Here is a 15,339-nt window from a genome sequence, read left to right on the forward strand (position 1 = left end):
CTATTACATTGAGTCAGTCATCTGCAGATGTATCTGTGGCTCTTGGCCTTGGTGCCTCATTCACACTTCACATGACATTCTTAATGTGCCCCATGGAGTGAAATTCACAAGTGCTGTGTAGCATTCATGGTGCACTTGGACTGTGTATCTCCCCTTCCTAATCCTGCTCCAGATGATGTCCTCTAGACATTTCTGGTGAGATTTCTCAAGGACAGGATATTTCGGGAGAGGTGTCAAAACTCATTGAAGAAAATAGGGGTTACCTTATTGGCCTTGGCCTGCTTTACAGCAAGTCACAGAAAGCCATGACACCACAGTGGCCTCTAGTGGGTTATGTGGTCACTTGTATTCCTTCTACTCTACATCTTGGACAGGTCTGTTGAGCTGTTTTTTCAAAGAGGAAGTTGTATTAGGGCCACAAAGGAGTGGTGGCTGTTAGGGACATGTTGTACACCCTTGCAGGCTGCATGCAGCATGGGAGCTGCCTGTTGGAAAGTGCTGGCTTAGCAGGAACATGTGTGTTTGTGAGCACATGTCTAAAATGTGTTTATGAACAGCATTGTGGGATATAAAATAGTGAGAGGAGTTCAGTATTTGATTAATAGGGGATATCCCTGTTAGTGATCTGGAAAAGCTGGTGAAATGCTGTAACTGAAGTGTGTGTGAACATGACAAGAGCAGGAAGGGATTGGGAGATTTTGTTTAAATGATAATCGTCTTAGAACACAGGGCCCTAAATTGAAGGCAAGTTTGTAATGCCATTATATATGGTAATGAAAAAGATGAGACTTCATTTTTCAGGAGACAGCTCTGAGGCTAGGGACTTTCTAATTATTTTTATGGAGAGTCTGGGCTTGATGCAATGCTTCATCTTGGAGTAGTTTGTCATTGTAAAGATGTAGACAAAATGGAAGAAATTTGCAAATGTTGTCAAGGTCTGAGGAGAGAAGTTGATATAAATTATGCAGCTAAAACGCAATTAAGGAAATGGGGAAAGCAAGAGAAATGTAAGTGTATATGTTTGAACAATGTAAATGTCAAAGAGAGGTTTTTCATTTGTACACAGTGATATAAACAGATAGGATTGAGAAGTAAAGGCTCTGTTCAGTGTAACCCAAAAACCTTGCTAAGGAAAACAATGCAAAGACACTGATTCCTGGAAGGAATAAAGGAAGTACTGTCTCTGGAGAGAATTACCAGGCTAGACAGGAGATTCTAGGGAAGAAATCTTGCCCTGATTTTGGTTGTGATAGAGCCTTTTTAATGGTAACTTACATGAATCACGTAATTGGAGAGGTCTTAGAATATTTTCTGTTCGGACAGGAACCATCAGTGCCATTCTGTAATGATGCATTTTGAGATCGTTACAGTGTATTTTTCTTTTCCAAGACTGTTCCTGCTTGTATTTTACAACTTTTAGTAATAACATTACCATTGTATCTTTGCTTGAGGTGTGTGGGAGGAGGTCACTGAGTTACGACTTCTGCTACATTTGATTTCACTTTTATCATCCGGTGTAACGGATCGTTAGGTTACTAAAAGAAAACTTACCAGCTTTTTTCTGTATTTATTAAGCACAACAGTTTCGCAGGAGTTGATTTGGGAGTTTGTGTTGGGGTTCTTTTTCCATTTGGTTTGTTGGTTTGGTTTTGGCGTTTTTTTGGTATTCTAGGTCAAAACACTATCAGCTATTCCTGCAATAAAATAGTACACAAAGAGTTGTAATACTCATTTCAGGAATGTGCATTGCAGAATTTCGTTTAAAATTCAAAAGTTATAGACAACTGCAGAGCAGAATTTTTATCATCTTTGGTTTGCACTATTAGTTGAGATAGATATATCCCAGGGTTTAGTGAAATAAATAAATAAATTGATGTTAACATCCAGGTAATGGAAACATGAAAACCACTCACTAGCAGAGAAAAATTAAAGGCAGGTCTTGCATGGTGTGTTGATATCTACTATAATTCCAATGCCCCTGCAATAAAAAATTTAGTGGGATGTACTGTAGGCTTCATCATAGATAAGGAATAAGCATTGTCAAAAGAAAAAGAGGTTTCTTTTATAGCACTCTAAATATTACAAATTATGAAGATGTTTTTTGTTCTTGTTTCTGAATATTTCGAATATAAAAATGAAGTTAAAAACTTTCAAATTAATTCACATTAAAGTTCCCCAAAGTAAAAATCAGCTTAGTATTTCATTGAAGCTTAATATAAAGGTAAATCTTTGCTTTTTCTAATCCAGTGTAATCTAATTGCAGTTGATGAGTAAAGAGTCTCCAGTCTCTGTTGGAAACGATGCTTACGTTGACCTTGATCGGCAGGTATCTAAGACTAGATGTTTCTTTTCCTTCAATCATAGCACATCAGTGGCCAGTCTTTTTTTTCTTCATATTAAGAACTCTGTCTTTTTTTTTCTTTAATCATTAAAGGGTTTTGTGGCAAAGTTAAACAAGAAGTGGAAAACTAAATTTTAGTATTTCAAGTCCTTTAGCTTTGTAAATTGGGTTTGCTCTTATTGTGTATTTAAAGGAGATAAAAAAGTTGGATTGAAAAACCAGTCTAGCAGTATGACATAATAAAGCAAAACTGCAGATTGGTACAAATCTTTAGGTATGGCAAAAGAAAGATAAAAAATGTGTAGTATTTGAACAACTATTTTTATGCGAGTTCCTACTTCCAAAGTCTGTTTTAAAAACCCCCTGCTTCTATGGGAATCCTGAAAGTGCTGCAATATAGAAGATAAATTTTCAAATTAATTCTTCCTGGTCTTGTATATTTAAAAGATATACAAATCCAATTGTTTTTTTTACTAGCTTATCCTCATGATAACACTGTCCTGCTTTCTCAGTTTTTTTATAATTGAGAGGAATAGTGCAGTGGTGCTCACTGTATTCTTCCATCACGCTTTCTCTACAGAAATACGTAAATTCTGGCAGATGAAATTAATTTTTGTATGTAAACAGGCCTATGAGAAATAAACTTGCAAATGCAAGGTATGATGATGCTGCTTGAGAAAGCCCATTTAAATGTCATCATATATGACAGTACATATGTATCCATATATGTAACATGCATGCACCTATTTTATCAGACCAATTTTCTTGTAGCTGTTTTTTATGTTATCTTAACTGCATTCAATTGCAAACTAGTGAGATACATATCTGTAAACATTGAGCCTTTGAAGGGAAGTATCTGAATATTTTCCACTGCTTACAAGGTTCAGTGCCCTTTTTCAGAAGGATAGGCTTCTCTGTCAGCATGTTAGTATCACTCCTGTTGTGCACTAAAAGTAGCTTCCAGTGGCTAGAGAGATTTTACCCAAACTGTCCTTTCCCTGTATTTCACCTTCCAGTCCTTTCCGTATTTCGAAAGCAGATTAAAAATTGAAATTATGCACTCTTTACATCTCTAAAGAAAAGTGGTATTGACGATTTTTTTCACTGTAGAGATTTGATAAGTTCTTCAGACCCAGTTCTTCAGGACTTTTTGACTCAGTTTATAGAATAATGTAGTAAATCTAATGTAAGAGCAAATACTACTTTTAGGTACATTTCCTTTTTACTAATACACAAAATAAAGAGTTTTCACATCTACTTCTTTTTTTCTTTATAAGAGCAGAATTGCTCAGTTTTTAAAAGCTTTAATATATTACCTAAATGTAAAAATAATTTTACAGACATGTAGTTCGGAATATTTTAATAGATCACAGAGAGTGATGAAAATGTTTGTTGTTTACGATAGCTGAAGAAAACTACAGAAGAATTAAATGAAGCACTTGCAACAAAAGAAGAAATTGCTCAGAGATGTCATGAGTTAGATATGCAGGTAAGTTTGCTATAGTGTCCATATAAATTTTGAAGTGAGAAAAAGATGTGTTAACTTACAGGCAGCTGAAAATAAGTAGTATAGCATACAAACATAATTTTTAGAAGGCAGATGAAAATGACACAGTAATTATTTTGTTTTCACTTGTGCTAGCAGAATGAATGTCATTGTTTTTGTATCTTGTTGCCATGTTGCCAGTATTAAGATAATTCATACTAGCAAAACCTTTTTTCATTCAGGTAGGAATGGTTTGAGCTGTGTGGTAAAACTCTAGTCATAGAGAACCAATACAAGTTCTGCTGCTGTAGCAGTTCCAGTTAAGAGTTACAGCCCAGTCAGAAGTTGCAATAGACTATTAGATGTGTAAATGTTTAGACTAAGTCTTACTGTAAGTCAGTCATGCTCTTCGGGAAGATGTGAGGAGTGTAAGGGGGAGCTCTGAAAGGCCTTGCTGTTACAAACCTTACTTTGGACTATTAATTCAGGCTCTTGCAGTTCAGTAACTTGTGGAATTAATAAGGCTGATCTGTGTGTCGTAGTTGATATATGAGCCCATGTTTTAGCTGTTGAAGCACTTTGGGTTCTTTGCACTACTACCTGTTTTCACAGTGTTAGTGGAAACTGAGTTATCTTTGGGACTGTGTTCCTGTTTCAGGCCTGCTTGCAGATGGTTGTATTTATTTATTTATAGGGAAAGTATGCAGATTTTATTATAATAAAATGAACTTCTGCCATAACAAAGACTTTTTCTTTAAATGCTTGTACAAAATACATTAAAGAATAATTATGTTTCCTGAGTGGTAACTCTGCCGTAACGTTGCAATACCTTGCTTACATCACATAGCAATTGAATAGCTACTAAATGATACAGTGTGTTCTTGTGAAATGGGATTAGTGAAGCCTGCATGTTTCTGTTCATGGGCTCTGTTGATACTTCATTATGGAAAGGGAAAAAATACTTCTCTCTGGATCTGGGTAGATTAGTTATTCCTATTCATATTTTTATTACAACAGGTTGCAGCACTCCAAGAGGAGAAGAGCAGCCTGCTTGCTGAGAACCAGATTTTGATGGAACGTTTAAATCAATCTGATTCTATTGAAGATCCCAACAGTCCTGCAGGTCGTAGACACCTGCAGCTGCAGACACAACTAGAACAGCTCCAAGAGGAAACATTCAGGTAGAAAAGCTACACTTGGTTAGATTGTTTGTTTGTAGCTGGCAATGGAGGTAACTTAGATACTTCTGTTTCTGCTGGCAAATATGAATTAGTATAATGGATGGTATATAACCGCAGTAGTACAGTTTTTAAAGTGATGTATCTGTTATAATTTTGCTCTTTCCAGGCTCCACCATTAAAAAAAGCACAATTTCTTAATGCTGAAATGCCTTATGTGCCACTTTACTGGGAATTACTTTGAATTAAACGTTTGTGTGCAGTCATTTCACCCATGTTTTGTAAAGTCAGTGAGAATGAAAAGTAGTATGCTTTCCTTTATGCAAATTATTTTGATTGTATTTTTATGGTGTAGTAATTCCTAGATGAGAGATTGCTACAGGCTGTACTACCAGTGGCATTATATATGTAGTGAAATATGTCCTTCTCTGAATTTGAAAACAGATTTCATAGGTGATAGAAGATGGAGATTATCCACATATGAACTCTGCACTTTATTTACATTTCTTCAATATGTGAAAATACAGTTCCTTTTTAAATATCCTTCCTGGTCCTTTTGACTGTTCCTTTAAGGCTGTGTAAGCCTATTCTGCTGAAGAAAGCTGGTTCACTTCATCATCATCTTTTCATTCTCTTTGGCATACTTTCCCTCTCCTTTGTCAGTGAAATTATGGTATTTCTTTACACTGCCAGTTTTTCTTTTGCTGTCTTCTCATTGCCCTTTTTGAATTCTTAAAATATGTGCGATGTTACTTTCCTTTTTCATGTTTTGCTATTTTTCCAATTCCTTTCCTCCCTATTCTGACATATCATTTCCCATCAGTTTCTTGAAAAACATTGTGTTTCTCTTTCACAACAGCTAGTGCCTGGATTTCTGCTTTTTATACATCTACCATGTAAAGGAATAGCGTAATGATAATGACCCCTTTTGTCTCTTCTGATTCATCTCCATGTTCTGCAATGATTCCTGCCTGAGTCTGGTATCAGTTAGTGTTTGAGCAGATTTTGTCCCAATGTTCAATATCTGCACTGCCTCTTACTGTAGTTTCAGGTTCTGAAGGTCATTCTAGACCCTTTTCACATGTGAGACTCGTTCCCAGTCTCCTTTACCTCCTTCCCCTCTCTTCACAGCACATGCCTTCTAAGGACAATTTGTATGTGTTGCTTCAGCTCTACCTGATCAAGTAGGACATATGTGCAGTTAAACTGCTGCCCAGTATGGTACACCAGTTTTCCTTCTAGTCTCGCCTTTTTGTCCTTTGACAGTTCTAGTCTATCATGATCCTAATCTTTGTGTCTGGTTTAGATAACCCAAAGACTTCCTTCTGTCTCCATTCTTGCAGATTCTTTTTGGACTCCTTGAATTTTTGGTTTTTTTGCTTGCATCCTTATTTTCTGTCCTGGATTGGTTTTGTTTTAATTTTAGAGCAAAATCTCTGTAGGACACTGCCTTCCAGCTTGTGTCCTCTTCCATTCATTCAAAATACTTGGACGAAGTTTCTATTCCCTTTGTTCACTGCCAGGTTAATGGAGCTTTGCCTGTGTATGCTGTATGCAAGCAGTTCATTACAGCAACTTTGGTCAGAGTTCTTTTCTAGCTAGATAACCTCGTTCTTCAAATGTACTGGGCATGCACAGGTTCTTTATGAGCAAATAAATAAACCCACTTTGGTAAGAGGGCTATGGCATTTGTAACATCAGACAATCAGGTCAGTATGTTGGAGGTGTAGATGAGCTGGACAGCTGAACAAAATCTTAGAATGAAGATGTTGTATTCAAACTATATGTCACAAGATGAAAAAAGCTGAAAATTTCTGCTTGAGCTTCCATTGTGGAAAACTACTGTTACAGAAAAAACCCTCAGTATTTGTCTTTATGAGAACATGTATTACCTTGTGAATTTTTAAATAGAAAGACTGGTACTAAATTGGGAGCATCAATAAAGTCAATCTGTATTTGAATTTTGAATAAGCACATTGGGCTGTTGTTTTCCTTCACTGCAGCAGGACGCCATTTCACGTGTTCTTAGAGGGGATGATGATGAGGAATGGTACCAGTGGCTCAGGGTGAGAAATGATTTTCTGGGTTTTTTCCTTTCTACAGATTAGAAGCTGCCAAAGATGACTATCGAATACGCTGTGAAGAACTAGAAAAGGAAATTGCAGAATTAAGACAACAAACAGAAGAGCTTACTACATTGGCAGAGGAGGCTCAGTCTTTGAAGGATGAGATAGATGTACTCAGGTAAATTTTGTTCCATTAACCAACCCTTTTTTAGCTATTAACTTTTAATCTATATAATTTGTGTACTTAATCTGCATTATCTTTTATTTAAATAATTTAGATATTAAACACTTTTTCAATGCCAAGGTTCTTCTAGATCTTCCAGTTTAAGTACATAGACCAACATACAATTCTGCTTGAGTAAAATAGTTGCTTATTGTGTACCTAATCAACAACTATTAGTAAATGTAGCAATTCTATGCCAATTTATGGTTATAAAAGGGCACTCACTGATCTTTTGAATATGCAATATTCACTTTTGTAATGTCCTGGGCATCTGTTCTCATCAGGAAACAAGGCTGTTTCCTTTCCTGGGTTTGCATTGTTTGCACTTTGGGTGGTGCTTTTGGTTTATCATATAATGTTAATATTGACAACATCTGTTGCAGCTCTCATTGCCACTGGATTTTAGCAGTGAAAGTTGTCATGATTTGATGACACTAGGGCTTTGTGGGGCGGGACAGCCACTTTTACTATGGAACGTAATTTTTCAGTATTGACAGCTTGCTGCCATGGGTTATTCAGAACAGTTACCTGATCTCTCCAGCAAGGCTTATTTAATACTGCCATTACTGACTCACCAGCAGGCTTCTACCAAAGCTATTTGTCTTTATCCCTTTTGTCATTAATATAAGGAATGAACCCATCAGGCTGCATAAGCTGTGTGGGTGGTATGGGTTCAAAGAGCAATTCCTTGTCCCAAGAGAGAGGCCCTGCATCTCACTGAGGGTTAAACAGAGTTGGCTTACCTCAATTGTCCCATAAACTGACCCATCAATTCAATGGGAGATTCCCTGGATTTCACAGGAAATTGGGTGTGTAAATAGGTTGATTCTAAAATGAAACTGGGGACAGTAATGGTAGCAGAGGTCATTGTGGGAGCTGAGGTCCATTGCTGTCCTGGCATTGCAGGCAAGTAGATTGATAAAACTCTGAAAAGCTCAGAATGAAACCTGGTGTTTTTTTTGTTTTGTTTTTTTTTTTTTTTAGAAGGAATCAAGTTCCAAAACTGTAATGGTTCTTCTGTGTCACCAAGTGTAATTTGCCTAGGAGATGGGTCTTATGACTTTATTCCTGGCTATCATTAAAATGAATTGAAGGGCAGAAACTTGTCTTCCTTGCCCTTGAAAAATTTAGGACAGAAGATAATTTAGAATTGAAAGGGAATGGGTAGGAATCAGATTGTTTTAACTATTATTTTAATATTTGGAAGCAGATAAAAAATTTGTGTTATTAGGAGGGATAGGGCCTAAAAGAACCTTTAGCAGCAGCTTTTAGAGTTTACAAATAGTTATGGGAAGAAAACAGACAATTTAAAAGTGAAAATGTCAGTAATAGGAGGATATGACTGCTTTATTGTTCTCTGTATGATGTCGTAGAATGTCTTCTGCATTAAGAAAAAACAGTGAAGAAGCATTTGAAATTCTGTTAATTTTGTTAGTTTTGAGAGTTCAAATTTTATACAAATCTGTCCCTTCAGGCATTCTTCTGATAAAGTAGCCAAGTTAGAAAGCCAGGTAGAGTCATACAAAAAGAAATTGGAGGATCTGGGTGATTTGCGGCGTCAAGTGAAGCTTTTAGAAGAGAAGAATACAATGTACATGCAAAATACCGTGAGCCTGGAGGAAGAACTAAGGAAGGCCAATGCAGCACGCAGTCAGCTGGAAACATACAAGAGACAGGTGAGAACAGGCATCATCAATGCCATAGTACTCTGTATTGTTCAACACTTTGTCTTCATAACATGGGCAATACCTCAAAGTAAAAAGAGACTATGAAAAAACCCTCCTTTTTAGAAGACTTTCGTGTTTTGTAGGTGCTATCTTTGTCCTCCTTTCCTGCAATTATTGTCATTACTGCAAGTTTGTTACTTTGTCAAAAAGCAGTATTTCTTGCATTTAAGAACTCAAAGATGTCAAGTGGTGGTTTTTTTCTAAAATTGTACCAAATTCATATTCAGTAGCAGGGCTTGAATTAGAGCTTCTCCTTTTAGAAAAGGTATCCACTTTTCGTTTACAATTTTTCGGCAGTGAGGAATACACCACAGATGAGTTAAGTTATTTCTGTGGTTAAGTAACCCCTTTTTTTTAAGGTTCTAGTTTGTCTGAAAAATCTGAATTTTTCCAGTTAAGAGAGAAGGACACGTCATCCTTGTTGTTTATATGCACCCAGTGGAGTACAAAATGTGTCACCAGCACACTCTCTGGAGTGAAAGGCATCTGTTTATCCTCCTGCTTATCCAAGTGCCATGTGATGCTGTTTCTGTAAAGGTGAAAGATGTGCTTAACTTTGTCTCTGCTTCTATACTGCAGGGACATGATTTCATTCTGGTATTCTTGTTACAGGGCCAGACAGAGCATGGTTCAATAAAGTAGTAGTGCCTGCTCTGTATTTCTGCCTGATCAAATGATCACAACACAGGATTCCCTGACTGTATGTCAGTTTACAGAAGAATAAAGTGCAGAAACAAGTACTAATGTGCCTCCCTAAGACTTGATAGATTTTTTTTCCCCTGCACTTGGCCATCTCACTGTTTAAGATAACTGGTTTCAGACTGTGTGGGCTAATTTTAAATATAGCCCAAATGATTTTACCAGGAAAAAAAAAAACTTGGACAAGAAAAATATTTCAAGGGGACAAAGGGAAAAGTAAATATAGAAAGGAATGGCCTTCCACACTTGAGTAGTATCCAGTTTACTGGCAGTCCAATATTTCATTCTATTAAACAGCTGAGCACATGATATTGTTGTGTAACCTCAACATCTGCATTTGATTCTTCTTAATTTACCAACCAAAAGGATTTTGGAAGGGCCAATCCCATCATTTGTGCTGCTAAAGTACTCCTTTTTTCATTATTCCCTGTATTTTATGGGTAGGATTTCCTGTACGAGGAGCTGCTGTTTGGTGCAAAACTGTTTACTGGCTGAGACTGGAATAAGCCTCAGGTGTCTCGTGGCAGATGTGTTTTCTTCACCTAGCTATGGTGTCTCAAAATGAACACTCAGTGTGTTTGTCTTCAGTGTCTGTAAGACTGGGCTCCTTTTGAGACCTGCCTGTGACTCATAAGCCACAAAATTATTTTACTGGGAATCCTAAACTGTGCTATCAGAAGAAAGCCATATATAAAGATTCTGATGTTGTAGCACTGCCAAGCACTAGTGTACTCCTGTAGTGGAATATGTCTTGTCTGGTGTTCTAAGGATCCAACCCCACTCATGAGCATGCCATTAGAGTGTTATTTCTTTGAAGCATTGTGCTATGCAGATGAAAGTGCTTGATTGAAACTTCTGTAGTAATCTACAAGGAAATTGCATCTTCACTGCACAGAGAAGTCTCTGTGAGGTGAGGTTGAGTGATGGTGTTTTGTTTTCACTCTTCTGAAAGCAAGCACGAGCCTTTTCTAAGAAACTTTATTTCAGCATAAAGAATTGAAGTGTGAAGATTGCAGGATAATTTTTTTGCAATTTTGATTCAGCCCCTTTGTGCATGTGCATTCTGATACATAGTTAACAGTATGTGTTAATTTTCTTTGTTGCAAGATTCCTGCTTTATTCATTCCACACACAGATAATGCTTAGTAAATGTGATGCCAGTTCATTTTTTTTAATCTTCTGCATTACCATGAAACTGTATGTTTTTCTATACACTCACAAGTCCTAATTCAAGACAAATTTATTTCGTGTTGTGTTTTTCTGCATACCATTACCTTAGCATGATTGATTACAAACATGAGTGCATTTGTTTCCATTTGAGGTGAAAATTCTCATATTTTGCAAGTGGTGGCACAATCACTGGTAAAGGCCTGCAATTCTTTTTTCACATCTGCAATTATTCTGATAATGCCAGTGATGGGTGCCACATCTGAAAAATGAAGTGTTTTCATATCTAGCATTTTCATTTCTTTAATCTCAGAAAATGCAGACCTGTGCTGGTTTTGCAGCCTTTAACTTATGAACAACAGCAGCAAAGTCCTTCTCTAGGACTTAAGACCATATATATTTTAGGCCTTGTAGTTATTTTGCTGCAGTTGAACACATTGAAAATAAAAGGCAGTTAGAAGCACTGGGCATCTGAATGTAGGTATGACTACTACTTTAATCGCTTCCTTTGTAATCCAAAAGCCTTGAAAAAGCCTTCCTTTAAATTGCATCCGAAGAAACTGTAGGTCTTTAGCTGAGTCTTCATTCACCTTTTGCAGGTCAGTCTTTATTTAGCTTATTTGCTTTCATGCTCTCTGCATTATGAGCTTTATTAGTGTTCTGGGAATGAATCTTTGCTAGTAAAGGCTGAGAGTTTTGAAAAAGCAAGACTTCACTGGTTTACCGTCCATTGTGCTCAGCTTTCAGATTTCTGCTTACTTAATTTTAAGGTCTCTTTACTGATCTGTAGTTGAAAGCATACATGTGGCTTTGTTAACAATGGTTCTCTCCAAAATAAAGAACACCGTTTATGAGCCTGTGGCTGAATCTGTATATTCATGTATTAAAAATTATTAGGAAATCTTGGGTTAAGGAGTGTTACCTGAATTCTGAGTGAGGCTTATGAAATAAAATTAACACAAGGTGAACATAATTGGCTTTCTTCAGAGTTTTTCACTTTTAACTAGGCTTTTCAGAATGCAGAAAGATTTTTCTGCTGTTCCTAAGCTTTTTGATCCCTAGAGCTACATAGCTTTTTTTTTCTGTAAACGTTACTTGAGCTTAAATTAATATTTTAGATGTACTGCAAATAGTTCACATTTTTTCTTTTACTTACACTGAGACCTAATATTTGAATGCTTTTTATTTTGCTGAAACTCAGAACAACTGACGAAAGCAGTTTTTAGCATGTCCTATAAGTAACTATTTCACTTGTTTACAACATGACTTGTGGTGCATTGTAATTGGCTACTTTGTCTTATGTATTTTGTTCTAATATTTGCAGACACATTATTGATTCTTGTTCTCACAGGCAGTTGAACTACAAAACAGGTTATCTGAAGAATCCAAGAAAGCTGATAAATTAGATTATGAATGCAAACGACTGAAAGAAAAAGTAGACAGCCTCCAAAAAGAAAAAGATGTAAGTGCCAAGGTGTTATTTTTTTATTAGTAACAATAGCAACTTTATATCCTTCATAACACAGATACGGTAATTTTAGTTAGTAATTTTTTTTAATTAGGAAGTCTTTTTTAATATAAAATTTCCTAATGTTTATGTGCAAGATACTTTTTAAACCTAAGAATGGTACAGCATGGAATAGAGTGGCTGTACAAAAACATATGTAATCATTTTTAAGAGGAAAAGCCTTCATATTTGGCATAAGAAATTGTTTCCTTACCATTTGCCATGAGAAGGTTAGTAAATACGCAGCGTAATTGTTACACATTCTGAAAACCTATTTACAGCAGGGCTTCTGCAGTATCATCCTAGAACTAAATTCCTGTTCCATTTTTTTTCCTAAGGCATTCTTTGAGGTTCCATCAACCATTTTATCTTCGTGGAGTCGTGACTAATGTAGCAAGAGGCTTAGTAGTTGTGTAGAGAGAAATGTCCTTAGAGGTGATCTCACCTTTTATGACAGCTCCTTGTTGACCTATCTTGTACTGCAAATATGAAACACACAGGGTAGATAACAATCTATCCCCTTCCTCTTATGTCATTTGCTGCTAGTGATTCTACGATGAATTGCTCTGTCCTCTCTTGCTGAGACTGATCCTTCAGACTTCTCTTGCACACTGTCAATTCTCAACAGTTAATTTCAACTTGTTTCTTAAGAGTCTGTATGCAGGTGCCTCAAACTACCTAAAACCAAGGCCATTAATTGATGCTAGCAGTTTCTTAGGCATGTTTTAATTATCAGTCCATTCATCCAACTGTTGGAATCTCTGTAGGCTTTTTCTTCAATAGTCATGTTTCATGTCCAGTTATTTCCAAGATTTCCAAGCCCAGCACTTAAATATAATTTAAACTGAAAGTTTTCGATTATTTTATGTTCATAGGTCATTGATTTCCATTTTTTATTAAATTTTCAAGCTGCAGAGAACACTTGACCTTCACATCATTTCCATTTGCCCTTCAATTCAGACTGGAATGCTTATAGTAATTGTATTGGCACTGTGCTTTGGTTTTCTTTCCTGCTTTTTATTTTTAAAATGTTTTCTTTTTCCAGTTCTTTTATGTTTAACAATGGTAAGGCTGTTTATATGGCTTATCCATGGCTCAGTGGACCACTGCATCTTGCACAAAGGATCTGAATTGCAGGCCATTGTCATACAGTTTTCTGTTTTACCCCTGGAAAATAGCATTTTTTTGAGCTGGATGTTGTTTATAAGTACATTCTTTTGAATGGATATGCACCTGTGAGACGTAAATTACAAGTAGAAGTCTCTCATCATGTGAATTTAGTGATTCACTGTCTGTGTGAGCTACTCTTTGTGTTTCATGTTGTCAATACATATCAGTAAGGTAGCCCATCACAGGTCACAGGCTAGGTAGTAGTGTCTTGTCAGTTATATTTTGAAAATAGTTGCTGAAACTGATTTTATCCTTTTCTTTATGTTCTGGTAAAGCATGGTAGTATTTGATATCTTCAGTAAAGTAGTTTGGAATTTTGCCTCTGTGGTGTGTTATATGATAAAGACTAAGATAATTTGGTGAGTTGCTTGTACCAGTGAAATCCTAGAGCTTTTTCTAGTCACTAAAATATTCTGGCATCTGGTAATCAAGTGTTAGTAAAATGAAATGCTGTCATCCAACACAACTCCATAGCTACACAGGGCAAGGTTTGTCCTGAACCATTTAGTAATACTGAACATGTCTGATTTTGGAGCAAACTACAGCTTGGATCATTTAATAGTAACCACTTTCTTTCTTCTTTTTTTTTTTTTCTTTTTTTTTTTAACTCCTGGAAACCTTCTGGACAAAAACTTGGTACTACCTATAGATTCTCATTTTTTTGCCAGAAGAGTACTTGTGCCAAATTGAAAGAGTATTTGCCTGATGCTACTGAATAGCACATCTGTCTGGATCCCAAGGCAATCCAGTCCTGTTTGTCAGTTCTCTTTTGACTGAGTCTTAAGTAACTAGTTTTCTTTCATAGCCAAGATGCTGGTGAATGACAAGGCCAGCTGACACAAAGGAGGAATGGGATATGGAAATGTTGCTCTCACTTTCACTGGTGAAATACAAAATGAAGTAAAAGCAGTTTGTTTGTTTTGTTGACTGTGTACTTACCTGCTCATTATTTCACTCCTGGCAGAATCTTGGATTCATGGTAAAAGAAAAAATCTATGGTCTCTCAATTGACTTTCATTTCCCTTGGAATCAGCCCAATAAAAGGAAGATGGCTGAGTGGTCCCAGTGGATACTGTTTACTAGGTCATACCAGAAGTTTGTGTCACTAATGTCTTGATTTTGTAAGCTTATATCCTGCTATTTTTAGTCCAGTAAGATCAGAAACCCTTCTCAAAAAAAAAATATCCCCACTGTTCCCATGGAATATATAATACTTAGATTTATTCTTTTATGAAATAGATTGAGACACCTTAATTTGAAAGTAATCTCTAGAGTTGATTTAAATTGTTTTTAAAATTTTGAAGGCTGTTAGAGGTGGATTTGTACTGCCAAGACTTATATTCGTTCTCTTTCTAATAATTCAGAGATTAAGAACAGAAAGGGATTCTTTGAAAGAAACTATTGAAGAACTCAGATGTGTACAAGCTCAGGAGGGTCAACTCACCACTACAGGTAAAGGACAATTAAAGAGATTAAATGCCTCTTTTCTGAAGTTTACAACAGCTTTCTGGAGAGTATTAAATGTGCTGTCGTGTAGCACAGAATAAGCTTAAGTTCCTTTAAAATCAGCAGTGAAAAACTTCATCAACTATTCATAGCTTCATAAGCAAGCAAAAGCTTCAAATGTTATTTCAGTCAGAAATTTTAGTCTCCTCTCCAGTGGGATATTTTTATAATGTATATCTGATTTCTGTGCAGTTACAGAATTTGCTTTAGAGAGATGTTTTCTCATGATGTTTCGTGTGTTATAGTTTATTTCTGTGTGTAATCTCGTG

General features: G+C 36.3%; 1 protein-coding gene across 5 annotated transcripts in view; it reads left to right on the top strand.

Annotated features, from left to right (window-relative positions):
* Positions 1-15,339, top strand: part of HOOK3 (hook microtubule tethering protein 3) — an 87,181-nt gene that overhangs the window by 42,394 nt on the left and 29,448 nt on the right. For 4 of the 5 annotated variants that reach the window (XM_085042208.1, XM_085042210.1, XM_085042209.1 and 1 more), the window contains 7 exons: positions 2,264-2,326; positions 3,747-3,830; positions 4,845-5,008; positions 7,109-7,249; positions 8,769-8,970; positions 12,239-12,349; positions 14,929-15,016. In XM_085042208.1, the coding sequence (XP_084898334.1) occupies positions 2,264-2,326; positions 3,747-3,830; positions 4,845-5,008; positions 7,109-7,249; positions 8,769-8,970; positions 12,239-12,349; positions 14,929-15,016 (853 nt within the window). The remainder of the gene's footprint in view (positions 1-2,263; positions 2,327-3,746; positions 3,831-4,844; positions 5,009-7,108; positions 7,250-8,768; positions 8,971-12,238; positions 12,350-14,928; positions 15,017-15,339) is intronic. The other variant, XM_085042211.1, reaches the window with a different exon arrangement.

This window comes from Lichenostomus cassidix, chromosome Z, assembly GCF_008360975.1.
Source record: "Lichenostomus cassidix isolate B80296 chromosome Z, HeHo_3.0, whole genome shotgun sequence".
Classification (NCBI taxonomy): domain Eukaryota; kingdom Metazoa; phylum Chordata; class Aves; order Passeriformes; family Meliphagidae; genus Lichenostomus; species Lichenostomus cassidix.